Consider the following 15032-nt stretch of genomic DNA (forward strand, 5'->3'; position numbering starts at 1 on the left):
TTTTGTGCTGGAAGGAGCACTTTCCTGCACAAAAACAGTCCACAGATTTGTTTTCCTCTTTCTATGTAGCTGCAGAATGCAGGACATATGGAAAGAGGAAAAAACAAGGAGAAATACAAATATTACTCCTCGTTATGCTTGCTCTGGGGAGGCATAAGGTTTTGGCACTGACCCAGGTTTACGTGAATAAATCAATCTGGGCTAGGTCAAAATCCATGGGTGTTGCATGGAAAAATCCACCACAAATCCCATGGAACACCTCTTTGACACAGAGTAAGGGAACTTGGTTACTTGTGATGCTTTGTCTTACTTCATATCGATGAGGCCATGCAAAGCCACTGTGAGAAGTTGGCCTGATGTGCAGTGCTCACTATTCTAGTGATCACTATATATCAGTCCAAACAACCCTTATTGATGATTGGTTGTAAGTCAACCTTATAGACCAGCTATCCTAGTAGCATGGATACGAGCAGTCTAAGGCTAAGACTCTAGAGGGCGCGTTAAGCCAGCTGTTTTACCATCACATTACCCCTTGAACACCCAGTGAAAGGACACCACACAAGTGTTATGAAAATAAACAATGTATTTATTAGAATCACAACAACCCTGTACTCTTTATGAGGACAGGGTGCTAAGCACACAACAAAACTCTTACGAAAATACTTTTAAGTTAGCACGTTACACAAATGCCCGAGGGGCACGAAAAACCATATACGCTAAAAGTGGAATGCGAATTACTAGCAGGTAAGTAACAGTTCTAATAGGCTTTGGAATCGCTAGGACTGGACTAGGGAATCGTTAGATTACTACTAGGAGGCCCAGGGGACTCGGGTGCAGAGTGTGCACTCTCACGCGGGATGCGGGACAAAGTCTATGGAAGCTAGAATTCACAAAGTTAGTGTTCACGGGCGAACCCGACCTGGTAGGGAGAAAACGACAGTGGATCCTGACCCTTGGATAGTGAGGCTATGCTGGGACACCGGAGTGCCGAAGTTACCTAGCCCAGGGGCTGCAGCTGCATAGGTCTGAAAAGACGTCGGGGATCTCGTTGCCGGACCAGGAGCCTGGAAGGAAGAAGTTGCTGGCAGGCGACCAGTGAAGAAAAGTTCGATGGATCCAAGCCTGGATCAAGGAAGAAGGAAACCTGAAAGCAGAGGGGACCAAGTTCTTGAATCACTAGCCAGTGATTAAGTGGGCACCAGGATGGCACCGGGCGAAGTCACCGCAGTCAGGTGAGTGGGCGCTGCTGGGCTCTGCAGTCTCTCGGACCAGGAGGCGTTGTCGGCGACCAGGATGGAGGTGCGAGCTGTCCCACGAAGGATGAAGTCTTTGGCGTCGAAGTTACCCAGGATTGGGCAACAAGCCTTGGCTAATTCAAGCCCACGCGGTGGACTCAAAATGGCGTCTTGAGTGGACCAGGAGGGTCCGGGGTGCTCCTCTTCTGGAAGGGAGCAAGGGCCAGTCTGGAGCAACCAGACCAGCAGCAGAAATGTCGTCGGGCGTCGTCTGGAAGGCCACAAGCCAACGGGCTAGTAGCCAAACAACGCGGTGAGCAGCGGAAAGCAGAAGGGCCCCACGCAGATCGTGGAGATGCTGGGGGGCTGCACTTCGGAGCTGGAGCTGCTCAGAGTCGGGGCTTCTCGGACCCCAAAGCACTCACCAGTGGAATACTCGGTGGGCTTGCTGTGCAGAAGTCGTGCAGTCTTGGCGATGGCCGGTCCCTCGAGGTCTCGTCGCACCCACGGTTCTCAGCTGTGCTGTAGAGGTGGGTAGAGGTCAGAGGTGCCAGGGAAGCCGGGTCTCGTCGAGCTGGGCAGTCGGATTCCGGAGGAAGGACGTGCAGCAGACCGCAGTGTTCTGTAGATGGTGCCTGCGGGTGCAGGGTGACTACTCCTTAGTCACAAGGGAGAAATCTTAGGAAGAAGTCTTGAGTTCCTTTCGCAGAAAAGTAGTTTCAGGATTCAAAGATGATCTGATTTGGAAGGGGGCCAGTCTCTACCTTTATCCTGTAAAAAGGGGCTGGCACGCGACTAAGTCCTGCCCTATGGGTGGGACTAGGAGGGGGGTGGTTACACCCACTTCCTTGGCGGGCTTTTCCCCAGCACAGGGTCTGGAATGACCCTGGAACTGGTTCAAGCCGGCCTATGCATAGTGAGCACCGGGGTGCTACTTGCAGTCACCTTCCTCTAAAGCCCTGCCTACCTACAATACACAAAACCCTGTCTGGGACGGTGCTGGCACCGCCCCTGGCAGGAAACCCTTTGTCCTTATCTCCTGCTCTGGGAGGACTCCCAGCAGCAGGAGGGCAGACTTGTGTCTCGGTGGCAGCATCCATTTTGTGGATGCTAAGGCTCTGTCTGACTTTTAACCGGGTTATAGGTTACAGGCATGTCGTGTCCCTCTAGAAGGGTGGAATGCTAACCCCGTCGCCAGAATTGGCGAGGGGTTAGTATTCCAATTCGTATGACACCTTACTCGACATGTTTTGATAAAGCGATACCAGAGTTGGCACATAACCGCGAGGATTATAATGCACTTAAGAGTATATGGTATGCGATATCATGGAAACGGCTAAGGGATAGATCCCGAAAGCCGCAGACAGGCTCAGCTCATGCCAGAGCACCATCTCACACGATTCCAAGCACTCTGCCTTCAGGATTGTTAAGGCCTGCCATAGGAGTGGCTGATAGGAGATCTGTGTGTCCATTTTAGGGTTAGATATAGGTATACTATATCTAAAGCAAAGGGTGAGTACACCACCTTGCCCCAGCTGTCGTGCAGCCAGTTGTGTCAGTTTTAGTTAGTCAATCCAGGGGTGGCATAATACATGCTTCAGCCCCTGGGAGACTTCTGGGTGCACCTCAGCCCTGGGTACAGGGACTTGGAGAGGGCCCAGGGCCAATTCAGTACCTGAGTACAATTTGGATAGAGAGAACAGCTAGGCTGTGGGTCTGATTAGCAGGCCCACAGCCAGGGAAAGTCGTAAACCAGTGCAGCAAAAAGCAAAAATCTGGGTGATCATAGGATTGCAGACCCTACTCTCCTACAGCCACGCAGAGTGGTCTACGCGTCACCTCATAGATAATATTGAGAGGCTTGCACTGCAAGAGTGTAAAAAAAAGTGACACTCCCACAGGTGCAAGCCTCTCATAAATACGCCCCTCAATCTGTATTCACCTTCAGTGCGCAAGTACACCTACGTGCAGAAAAGATCGACGCTTTCCCGAATCTATCTGAAAGTAAGGGCGGCGGAGACCTCTCTCTTCTAATTGAAGCAATGGGACAAAGGGAATTGACCCTGCACTCATTCTTCACCCCCACAATTCCCCTACCACTGGCCCAGGGGTCAACCTCTTGCTACGGAAGAGGCTCCCATCTTAATAATAGCGTCAAAGCAATAGACAAGCAGCTTTATCCTGAGAAAACACAGCACTGTGATGCACACTAACTACGCTTATCCAGGCAGCCTCATTAATCTGGAAAGTCAGGAGGCGAAACTTCTACAAAACCCGTCTTTGTTCACCTCAACTGAATGGGAAGCCATTTGCCAATAGGGAAGTTGCACCAGAAAAAGATTCAGCATTGCCAGTGTCAGTTCATCTTCTTTTATTAACGAAAGTTATTGATCATAAACCCAATCACCTTGGCTCGACCGCAAAACAACACTACTCAGCAGACATATGGGCAATCTTGCTAAGAACATTGCAATTAACATCAGATGCCCTCAACTATCAATCCATGAAAATGGATCCTCAGATCAAGTTATTGAACACCAAGGCGGTCTTTACCTCAGGGATTGATACAAGGATTGACAGTCCCGATAGCCTCAAAATCAAAGCTCAAAAAGCAGCTTACGTTATTGAGCCAGCAGGTCCTGCACCTGCCCCCCAATCATAGACAAACTGGAGACACTCCTTGCAACCCAGGGTGGCTTCAAGCCACGAAGCCTGCAACCCCAGCAAGCGACCCCCACACTTCATGCCTCTAAGGGTCTCATTGTGCCCGCTCTGCACTTGGCTCTGGAGGAAAAAAAGGGTACGTCCAGCATCTGCCAGGGCCAAGCGCCTCAGGCTCCTTCAAAGCCTAAAGGGACAACACCTCCTGCAGCGACAACCGTGGAAGCCTCACCACATCACCTGCCCACAGATGGGCCCATCCGTGGACCCAGATACAACTCCCTTGGCATGAGCCAACAGTCGCAGTCTGCCTCGGACAAATGTCAGGAGCCACACGGAGCAAGAATCGACACAAAGCACGAAAACATGGAGAAAGCAGGCGGGAGGAAGAGCACCTACCCCTGCTTCAGCAATCCTAGCAGCAATGAAAACTCACACAACAGAAGTATAGCACAGGAACAAGAAACGAGAATAGGCTGCGCCGACCACATGGCACTCCAAGTAGCTAATTTAGACTCTGCAACTTCTCACGAAATCACTATACGGGGGAGGGAATGGGAGACCGCAGTGAGCGTTGAAAGGTGGCGACCGACACGGACAGTGAACACCTCTGATGGGTGCACATGTAAAAACAGGGCAGAAAGACTGCCCCGCCCAGGCCAGCGAGCCAACTGTGCCCCTTATCCAACGGATACCCCTACAGCAGGCCGTGTCACGAACAAGGAAGCACCCCTCTAGCGCTGACTTAGGCTACTGACCAGGCAACAATAATGTGCACCATCAAAAAGACACAGGGCTTACACAACCCCAGTAAACTCAGAACCCCAGGACACCATCAAACTAGATCCTCCCATACCTAATGTAGACAGGTTCACAAATCCATCAGCAATTAGGGAACCGCCTCTCAGACTTGAGGCTCAGCAGCTGGGCACCACTGGACAAAACATCACTGACTCTGGGATCATATCTTGCAGTGCAACAAGCAGCCACATAAAACTAATGTATCCTATTTCCAAAGACTGTGGGTGTGCTCTGTGATCTACACATCTATATACAACAGTAATTCGTCTCAACCGTGTCCTTGTTGCTACAATGTTTTAGGGTGCTCTTGTGGTGTCATAATACCCACCCACCAGGGTATACATCAACTAGGACTGGAGACAGCCTAGAACAGTATCCAACAAAAAACACCAAAGCACACCAACTGATTGTTACTATCATCCAAGTTCAAAATTCTGTGAATCAACCAATCACAGTAAATGTTCTTTAGAAGAATCCCACCACAATTGTTGTGTCAGGTCCTTTTGTTTGGTTTATTCCTTGTCATTACATATAGTTTTCAGCAGCAGCCGACATACGTTTTGCCCCCTTGGGCTTTCTCAAGGGTGCAAAAACATATTTACACACTGTTTGTATATGGTATTATATTATACAGTTTTTCATATATTTTTTCCTCTTCTTTTCTACTTTTGGAGAAGTGTGGCTCAATGGTTAGAGTGGCAGACCCTGAAGCAGAGGTCAGGCCCGGGACCAGGGTTCAATTCCCCGCCTCGGCGGGTCTTGAGCTCAGAAATTCCACGGACCTGATAATTCTCGCTTCGGTGCCTATTCCAATCATGGAGTCCCACTCTGCAACTCTGGGCAATAGCTTGCTTAATCTCCACAACGGCCCCCACAACGCTAAGGATGCCTGGCCTCCACCTTGGGGGTGCCCAGGAGTGGACACCTCACAGGGAAAGCCAGGATGGGTTCCACAGCGGTATTCGTACAAGCGCCTTGAGACCCTTGCGGGTGAGTAGTGCGCTATACAAGTATCAATTTACAATTACAATTACAATATCAATTTACAATTACTTTCACATTGCTGTTTTTTGAATGCACAATAATAAGGGCATTTGTTTACTTTGTCTATTATATATGAAAAACTGTATAATATAATCCTGACAATCAATCAAAGGGGCATTTCGACCTTTCATTCATGGAAACATCCTTTGTTTATTTTGCCAAATCCCAGAAGCAGTAAATCCGACCATGGCTGATAGTTTCTCGGTTGAATTCCTGTCTCCTAAACTAGGACGAACGAACTAACGAGACCACCAAGGTGACCTGGTGGTGCAGCTGCTGATCAGGGTCACTGCGACCTTTAAAAACGGGGGGGACACCGCGTGTCTCCTAATGTAGATCCAGCGTACCCCATGTTTTACTAACGAACAAGAAGAACCATGCGCCCAGCTCCCCAGATAACAGCCCTAGCGACCTTAAGGAGGGCACTGAATAAGTCTCCAACGCCCCCATCTCTCACACTCACCTAACCTTGATCCGGGCTCCCTATGTGTGGGACCCGAGAACTATCTTGCCGGGATATCAATCGCATGGGCTGGTACCGGAAGTGATGAGATATTGCTGCATGTTGGTTATTTGGTGGCAAAGAGAAACATTTCTGAGCGCTGTTGTGCAACCACCAGTGGTGGTCCACCACCGACAAACAGTGGCGTAACGAAATTTGAGGAGACCCCTTTGCAAGATGCATGGAGGGGCCTCTACTCCGAATTTTTGCAGAAACTCTCGGCGAAAGTACTGTGCTGAGGGGGCCCCTGCAGCTGGGGCTCCCCCCCCCCGCACAGCTGGGGCTCCGGGGCCTGTGTTACGACCCTTTATCAATAGCTTATATTAAACCTTAAGTAAACGTGTATCTATTGGTTTATTTAATAAATACCGTAATAAGCTGTAACTTGTTAGTGAAATGCCAAACAAATACTAAACAAGCATTGGCATAGCCAATAGGTCTCGCCTTTGGGACCTTACAAGTATTTAATTATGCAGCACAATATGCTTGGTGCAACATCAACTGTTATATGGCTAATTACTTATAATGTCCCAAAGGCGAGACCTATTGGCTATGCCAATATTTGTCTTTTTTGGATCCATTTCACAGGGAACGAACGAAATGAAATGAAAGAAGGAAAGAGAGGTTGTGAACCGTTTATTCAAGTCACGGTTTTCATTAAGTGAGGAGCAAGACAGAAAGAGAGAGAATATTAGGAAGAGATGGGGGGGGGGGCAGCTGCCAGCACAGAAAAGAAGAGGACATTGTCCTTGTATTCTCTGGGCAGTAAGGAAGAGACAGTCTTTTTCCTTCTCTGCCGGCCCCGAACGGCCACCAAAGCAGAGCCTTATCTGAATGCCTTTGCTATTTCTTCCGTCCTGGGAGACAGTTTTGAAAAGAAAAAGTAGGGGAACGGAATCTTTTTAATAAAAGAAGTAGGGGTACGCCGTGCCCTTCCGATCCCGCCCACTGCGTTAAGGGAAACTTGCCCTGTAACAATCCTTAAAATGTGCACTGTGCAAACAAACTCATTTAAACGTTTTATTTCTTAAAAAAACAGGACGGTTTCTTTCTCCTGCTCTTTTCCTTCCCCTTTTCCTTTCACCTCCTCCTTTCACCTCCTCATTGTCACTGCTTACCCAGTTACCAGGAATTTTCTTCTTTCATTCTTCTCTCCTTGTGCTTATTTTAAGTCCACTCGTGGATTCTTTTTTTATTCTACTCGTGTATTTTCTCTTTCCCTGTATTTTCGTTTACGTGTCGAGCAATAAACAACACACCCTGAAGCAATACCTTACGGCCTGTTTGAGAGGCTTTTCACATCTTCAGTGTCAACCAATGGGAGTCAGCAGGCTGTCAACTAATCAGAGCCTGTGCTGTCCTCAAGTGCAACCAATGGAAACACGCCGGCTGTCAACCAATCCGAGACTGCTCTGTTCTCAGCAGCTACTTATGGAAACAAGGCGGCTGTCAACCAATCCGAGCCTGAGTTGCCATCCTAAACCACCAATGGAAACACGCCGGCTGTCAACCAATCCGAGACTGCGCTGTTCTCAGCAGCAACCAATGGAAACAAGGCGGCTGTCAACCAATCCGAGCCTGAGTTGCCATCCGAAGCCACTAATGGAAACACGCCGGCTGTCAACCAATCCGAGACTGCTCTGTTCTCAGCAGCTACTTGAAACAAGGCGGCTGTCAACCAATCCGAGCCTGAGTTGCCATCCGGAGCCACCAATGGAAACAAGCAGGCTTTCAACCAACCCGAACCTTCGCTGAGCTTAAGAAGAAGAGAAACGAAACTTAGTTTTACTTCCGGCATTTTTGAATCATGGCGGGAGCAGGCACAGCTCAGCTGGTGAATCTCAAGGGAGAGATCACTTGTTCTATCTGTTTGGAGTATTTTACTGATCCGGTGATGATTATTGAGTGTGGCCACAACTTCTGCCGCTCCTGCATCACCCAGAGCTGGGAGGGAAGAGATGAAAACTTCCCCTGTCCACAGTGCAGCGAAATATCTCCTAGGAAAAAATTCCGACCCAACGGACAACTGGGGAACGTGGTAGAAATTGCAAAACAGCTTCATCTGCACACAGAGAGGCCCCTGGGAGACAATCTGTGTGAGAAACACGAAGAGAAACTGAGGCTGTTCTGTGCAGAGGATCAGAGGATGATATGCTGGGTCTGCCGGGAGTCCAAGGAGCATACAACTCACTCAGTGACTCCTATAGAGGAGGCTGCAGAGGAGTATAAGGTATATCTGGGCATTCATGGATTGCAAAGTCAAGCTATGAGAGTAACCTGTAGAGGAGTACAAGGTGTGTGTTTTTCTTTCTATAACAACAAGTGAAGAGCACAAGGTGTGTCTGGAAATTCATAGGACACTAAGTCACCTGGTGCTCCACATCAATGTGCAGCCGGAGAGCACCAGCTGTGTGTGCAGATGCTCTGATATCACATCATCCTGTGCGTCCCATGGAGGAGCCTGCCGAAACGCACATACAATGTTTGTGGATTTCAAATGTTCACAAGGCACCCTGTAGGTCCATACAGGAGACTGCTTAACCCATTATGAATGTGGGCTGCCCAACGCCCACGAAGAGGACCTTCCTAAGAGAGCAGGCCCTTTTAGTGCCACATGATGGCACAAGGACAGCCCAGCGTTGCGAGACCCCCCTGGGGGCCCGAGAGGGGGTGAGGTACAAGTTCCTCCCCCCCGCCCACCTAGCGGCAGTGTTGCCAGATTGGGCTAGATCACGCACAATCATGGCTTCTCCCTAATATGGGAATTGGTTTGGGGAGATGGGGTCGTGGTCGCCCTCGCCCTCCGTGACCTTTTTCATTACCTATGCTCAGTTTCTGCATAATCAGCGAACCACTAGACTAAACCAGCCTGATAGTTTCTTTTGACATACACATTATTTCCAAATGAACAATTCCTGTCAAACTTTCGCAGAGAAAATCGTTCACCTTTCTAAATAGAGGCATTAGTAACAGTGGTACTCTGTTTCTGTTATCTGCAAAAAGGGAGCATTTTTGCACAAGCTAGTCCACTTTTATCTGAGAAAAAAAGCTTTAAAACTTACTAAGTGCATGTTTGTAACAGTCTGTAAAGAAATCAATGACCGATTTCTGAAAGACCTTGTTGCATCGTTCACGTTTCAAAGCGCCGCTCATGGAAGGTGCACTGCAAGCACTGGGAGAAAGGTGCAGATAATGTAAATTATAAACTGATGGTTGCATGTTTACCCGAGCCCCCCCACCCTCTCCCTGTATGCCCAACTGTGATCCAGAGTACGGGGGGAGGTGGTGGGAGGGGAGAACAACAGATGCACAGATTAATCTAAAGGACACTCCTCTGATACAATCACAGTTGCTCAATTAAAAAGTAGGTGCTGGAGTCCAGGATTTATCGTAAAAGCGTGCCACCTGTGATGCCAAATGCTGGGCATTCCAAAACCTAAGGAAACCTTATGTTGATCGTCACGCCTCTTTCTCCATCGCCTGCAAATCCTTTCTCTTATTCTTACAGGGTATTTTTCACCATTTGTCATTTGTTTCGTATCTTTAAGCTCCTACCCCATTTCTCCTTTTGGATTTCTTGGGTCTTGTTCGAAGTATGCAGATAAAAATAAGTTCTGCTCTCCAGAAATAATATATCGATGACCAACACATACAAGCACTGGTACAATTTAAGCTGCAGCTGCAACACGTGGCAGTAACTAGACAAATAAAAACCTTGGATCTGTTCCTGGGAGCGTGTTGGCCTGTGCTCACTACACCTACCCATAGTTTTAGAAAGTATTTTAATGTGGTGTGAGAAGAATCTTTTGCAATAGCCTTGAGCACAAGATTCCATCTAGCCCGCTTGACCTGGACTCATCGAACTCTTATGTACCCAAACCTCATTTTACTACTATGATCTCTAGAGACTTTTCCCTCTTCCATCCCTCCGTCTGCGCATCTGAAACCTCACCTTACTACCATGCTCTCCCAAATAACACATTCTAGAACCTTTCCTCTACTATACTTTTCAATCCAAATAACAGACTCACATGTCCACCTCTCATATTTCCCTACACTAATCCACCACTAATCCTTTTTGGGTTCAGGAGTAGTGGGCTACTTTCTGAAAAGCACTTAGACGCCTCGTTAGTTGTAGTAAGCGCTATATAAATACAATTACAATATGCATGCGCTGACTGTGAGCTTGGAGCTTCCCTAAAAGAAGTGTGACCAAACCACTTGAAAAGTGCAGTTTTGTCACACACATTTACACAGACGCATCTCAACTATCCTGCCTCTTTTGCTCATTTGCATTTTCAGAAGCTTGTAAGAACAGTGCAAGTTTAACAGTGATAAACTTTCTTACACCGGGCGGCAGATAGAGCATCTCGCTATGACACCATTTAAAAGTCTCAACTTGCGTAGTTACTCAAACCTGCAATTTGTCATGCAGGAAAGTCATATCCATCAGGTTGTTAGACTGATTTACAGGTGGAGAAGAGTAACCAAGCGAATGTAAATAAATATTAGGTTGTTACATTTCCAATTTCGTGTGTCAAATTTGCTTAAAATACACCGCACCTGCTGTCTTATAACTGGGGAACGAAGTGCCAGCCTCGGCGTTTGCTCAGCATGCTGTGAATCTGGGCAAATAACTTAATCGCCCACTGCATGAAATAAATAATTAAATGTGCCCTTGAGTATTGTTACTGGTGTTTAAGCAAAGCCCTCCAATACCTCCGGGGCTAGTTTCGATATATAAAATGGCAAAAAGAACATATATATCCAGCAACAGATCCACCAGGCGTGCCCCATCATACCTGCTGTTCAGTAAGTGTTTGAAGAGGCTTCTCTTCAAGACCACTGAACTGTATTTCTGACCGGTTCAGCATTTTGTTGTTTGATTCATTGCACCTGATGCACTGAGAGGTTCTCTCTAAGTGCATAGAAGGCATTATTTGGGTTTATACCTGCCTGCAACCATCAGGTCATTCATGGCGATCATGGGCAGGAACAGCAACGTTGGAACACTTTCCCTAAGTGGGCTAATTTGCCTCCCTAAAGTTCCTCTCCCGTAGACGTGACGGTGTTGTGGTACTGCTGAGCGGGACAGGGTTTTCGACTGTGGAACTGGTTTAGAACCCACCTACTTTACATGAGGCAGGGAGGTGCTTAATATGTAAAATAAATGCCCGGGCCCGACCAGGAGGCCACTGCAGCTTGCAGCACCCATCGCCCCCATCTCTCTCTCTCTCCAGCAAATGATACAGTTCAGATTATTGGAATCTCTCTTTAATATATTGTTTCTCTGCAGCCTCGCATGGAAGCAGGTGTCCGACCTAGGCTGTGGGCTGTGCCATGCTACTACTAAGTGTGGGTGACATTATACTGTTCACAAGAAAGTTTCACTCCTAGTCACTGAATGTCACTCGTATTTTCACTGTAATTAAGAAAATGTCACACGTAAGCAATCTGAAACCTTGGCTGCTAAGTGGCAGCCTGCTGCAACACCAATCCCAAAGCGTTTCAGCTCCGCTTGGAGCATTGATCACAGGAGAAATTAAATGTGTGTAGTCAAGCAAAGATTGTGAACTGAAGCCTTTTAAGACTTAGCAAGAGCATACATTCTGCACAGACCACGTCTGTAAAATGGTCCAGCCACAAATCTCCATTTACTGCCTGCCCCCTCTTCCTTAAAGTAGCAACTTTGGGCTACTTTTTGGTTGGCTGTGGGCTCGAGAATGCTCTAAATATCTGACAACACTGCTTTCAAAAGGAAGAGAAACTGAACTTTGTTTAGCTCTTACATTTCTGAATCATGGAGGCAGCAGCTCAGCTGGGGAACCTCCAGGAAGAGGCCACTTGTTCATCTGTTTGGAATATTTTGCTGATCCTGTGATGATTATTGATTGTGGATGCATCTTCTGCAGCTCCTGCATCACTCAGAGCTGGGAGGGAAGAGATGGAAACTTAGCCTGTTCACAGTGCAGGGAAACATTTTCTGGGAAAAACCTCAGACCCAACAGACTATTGGGGAGCGTGGTGGAAATGTTAAAACATCTTCACCTGCCCCCACTGGTGCCCCAGGGGGGGAATCTGTGTGAGACACATGAAGAGAAACTGAGGCTGTTCTGTGCAGAGGAACAGAGGATGATATGCTGGGTCTGCCGGGAGTCAAGGAGCATAAAACATCATCCAGCAAGTCCAATAGAGGAGGCTACAGAGGAGTACAAGGTTTGTGTGTGTGTGTTCTCCGGTAACCACAAGTGAAGAGCACAAGGTGTATCTGTGGAAATTAACGATTGCTAAGTCACTTGGTGAGCCACATCAAGGGGCAGCCGGAGAGCATAAGCAGCGTGTGCAGATTCTCAGAGGCCCCACGCCACCCTGTGCGTCTCAAAGAAGAGACTGCAGAAGAGCACAAGGAATGTTTGTGGTTTTCAAGGGGTCACAAGGCATCCTTTAGGTTCATATAGCCGGTCTGCTGAAGGGTATTATGAATTATGAATGTGTCGATGTTTCCGGATCATAGTGCACCCTGAGGGCCCCAAAGAGAAGGCTGTAAAATGTTTGTGTATTCTACAGAGGAAAAAACTGTAGAGGAGCACATGGTATATGTGTGGGAATTCAGGGTTTACATGTGAATTCACTTGTTAAGTCTGTAAGAGGATACAGGGAATGGGATCTGGAAATATGGGATTTAAATATCACCCACGGGTCCCATAGAAAAGGGTGCCTAAGAGCTCATAGTGTGTGTGGTTAGGGTTCAGAAGTTTAGACACTGAGCCTCAGAGGCAAACAGCACTTGTATGTAAAGTTTCAGGGATCACAGGTTGTTCACTATGAGTCTCACAGAAGCAGCAGCAGATGAGCACAAGATGTGTCTGTGGGTATCCAAGGGTCACAACGAAATCTGTGGATCTGCGAGAGAAGGCTGCCCAAAAGCACGAGGTATGTTTGAGGTGTCAGGGGATCTTAAGTGAACACTCTATGTGAGAACTATATACGAAGGTGCGAAAGAGCACAAAGCGAGTCTGTCAGAGCGCTGAGACCACATGCGTATACCATAAGCCACAGAGGGGACTGCAGGAGATCAGAAGGGATGTGTGTGGGTGTTTTGGAATCTCAAGCTGTATTCAAAGGATTCAGTGTGGCGGTGCAGTGTGTAGTACATGGGCGCAAACATTCAGTGTCAGAAGTCTTGATGCGACTATTCAAGGTGTAGCACACAGGCTCATGTGGTCATCGGACATAGTGGAAGAGGTGCAGCAAAGCAGGGTGTGGCACATGGGCTCACATGGACATGGTAAAGAGCAAAAGAGCTGCAAACAAAAATGTGCAGCAACCATGCGTGTAGCACACAGGGTCACAAGGTCACCTCCGGCTCTCTTCCCCGGTCCACCGCGGGTCCTAATCCTGTTTGAGCGGAGGGAAGCAGCCACTTCCAGTTGGTCGGCGGTCTAGTGTTCAGCCTGCTTTTAACATAAATGGCCCTGCAAAGCGGAGCGCGCAGCGGACCCGCATGAGGTAGTGGTGCTGCTGAATTCTTTATTATCTGCCCTGCGCTAGTTGCTGATGCTCAAGTACGCTTTTGAAAATAATTAAAAAAACATTATTTCTTTTAGTCTTGGTGCACATTACTTTTTTGGGTGCTTAAAACACGAGGAATTACTCACTTCTCTGTTGCTCTTCGCCTATCCCCACCTTCGGCTCTCTTCCCCTGTCCAAGCACTGACTACAACGAAAAATCAGAAACACTACAAGACAAGGGGATCCAGACATACTGGGGCACCATCACCACACACGAGAGCCTAACCTCGCATGTTCCCAAGCACTCACTACAACGAAGACTCTGAAACACACTACAGAACAAGGGATTTTAGACAGACTGAGGCACCATCACTACACACGGGAGCCTCACCTTCTATCTGACTGCTGCGATCCTGCCATAGACCCTGCTTGGAGTCAATACCTCCTCTCTTGATTTGTCTGTCTGTTTCTTTTTGCAGATCTGCACCAGTTTGTTCCTATGCGTGGCAGAGGGTTGTCTGCTTCGGCCATGTGTAACGCAGGGTATGGCAGAGTGCCTGGTCAATGGCCGAGCCCTGTTCCCCTACCCCCCCCCCCACCCCCCTCATGCACTGCCATCCACCATATGCCTTGTGAGGTTGGGGACATGGCCTGACCACTGTGCACGACATTCGGCCATCCCGCACATCTTCGTCCGTGCAGAGTATCGGGTAGTCTGCATAGCCTGGCCTGTGGCTGGACCCTGCACCCAACTTTGCTGGGGCAGTCAATCTCCCTTTTCCTCTACCAGCTCCTCAACCATTGCCTCCTTTACTCCTACCTTCCCCTGAACCATAAAAACCCCTTTCTTCCCATTATCTGGCGATGTGTAGGTTAGCTCCTGTTCTCTTGCTTTCTGTTCTCTGTGGCAGACCCTGTACAGACCAGACTCCGGCTCTCTCTTGCTGTGTCTCTCTGTTGTCTGTGGCAGACCCTGTTTAGATCTTACTCTGGCTTTCTCGCTTGCTGGTCTGTGGCAGACCCTGTATAGATCTGGCTCCTACTGTCTTGTTGTTTTTTCTGTGGCAGACCCTGTATATTGGCCTGTTTTCTGTGGCAGACCCTGTATTGATCTTACTCTGGCTGTCTCGCTTGCTGGTCTGTGGCAGACCCTGTATAGATCTGGCTCCTACTGTCTGGTCTGTTTTCTGTGGCAGACCCTGTATATTGGTCTGTTTTCTGTGGCAGACCCTGTACAGATCTGGCTCCTACTCTCTTGTTGTCTGTTCTCAGTGGCA

At 48.1% G+C, this 15032-nt stretch overlaps 2 protein-coding genes across 3 annotated transcripts in view; both read left to right on the top strand.

Annotated features, from left to right (window-relative positions):
• The window catches only part of LOC144754225 (E3 ubiquitin-protein ligase TRIM39-like), a 574742-nt gene that overhangs the window by 179569 nt on the left and 380141 nt on the right, over positions 1-15032 (top strand). The gene's annotated exons all lie outside the window — the stretch shown is intronic.
• The window catches only part of LOC144754224 (E3 ubiquitin-protein ligase TRIM39-like), a 168030-nt gene that overhangs the window by 19925 nt on the left and 133073 nt on the right, over positions 1-15032 (top strand). Inside the window, exon 1 of one of the 2 annotated variants that reach the window (XM_078641812.1) lies at positions 8048-8473. The exons of the other annotated variant lie outside the window; for it this stretch is intronic. Coding sequence (XP_078497938.1) covers positions 8051-8473 — 423 coding nt within the window. The 5' untranslated portion in view covers positions 8048-8050. Of the gene's footprint in view, positions 1-8047; positions 8474-15032 lie in introns of those variants that run through there. 2 annotated transcript variants of the gene reach the window in all.

Source organism: Lissotriton helveticus, chromosome 5_1 (genome assembly GCF_964261635.1).
Source record: "Lissotriton helveticus chromosome 5_1, aLisHel1.1, whole genome shotgun sequence".
NCBI classification, from domain to species: Eukaryota; Metazoa; Chordata; class Amphibia; order Caudata; family Salamandridae; genus Lissotriton; species Lissotriton helveticus.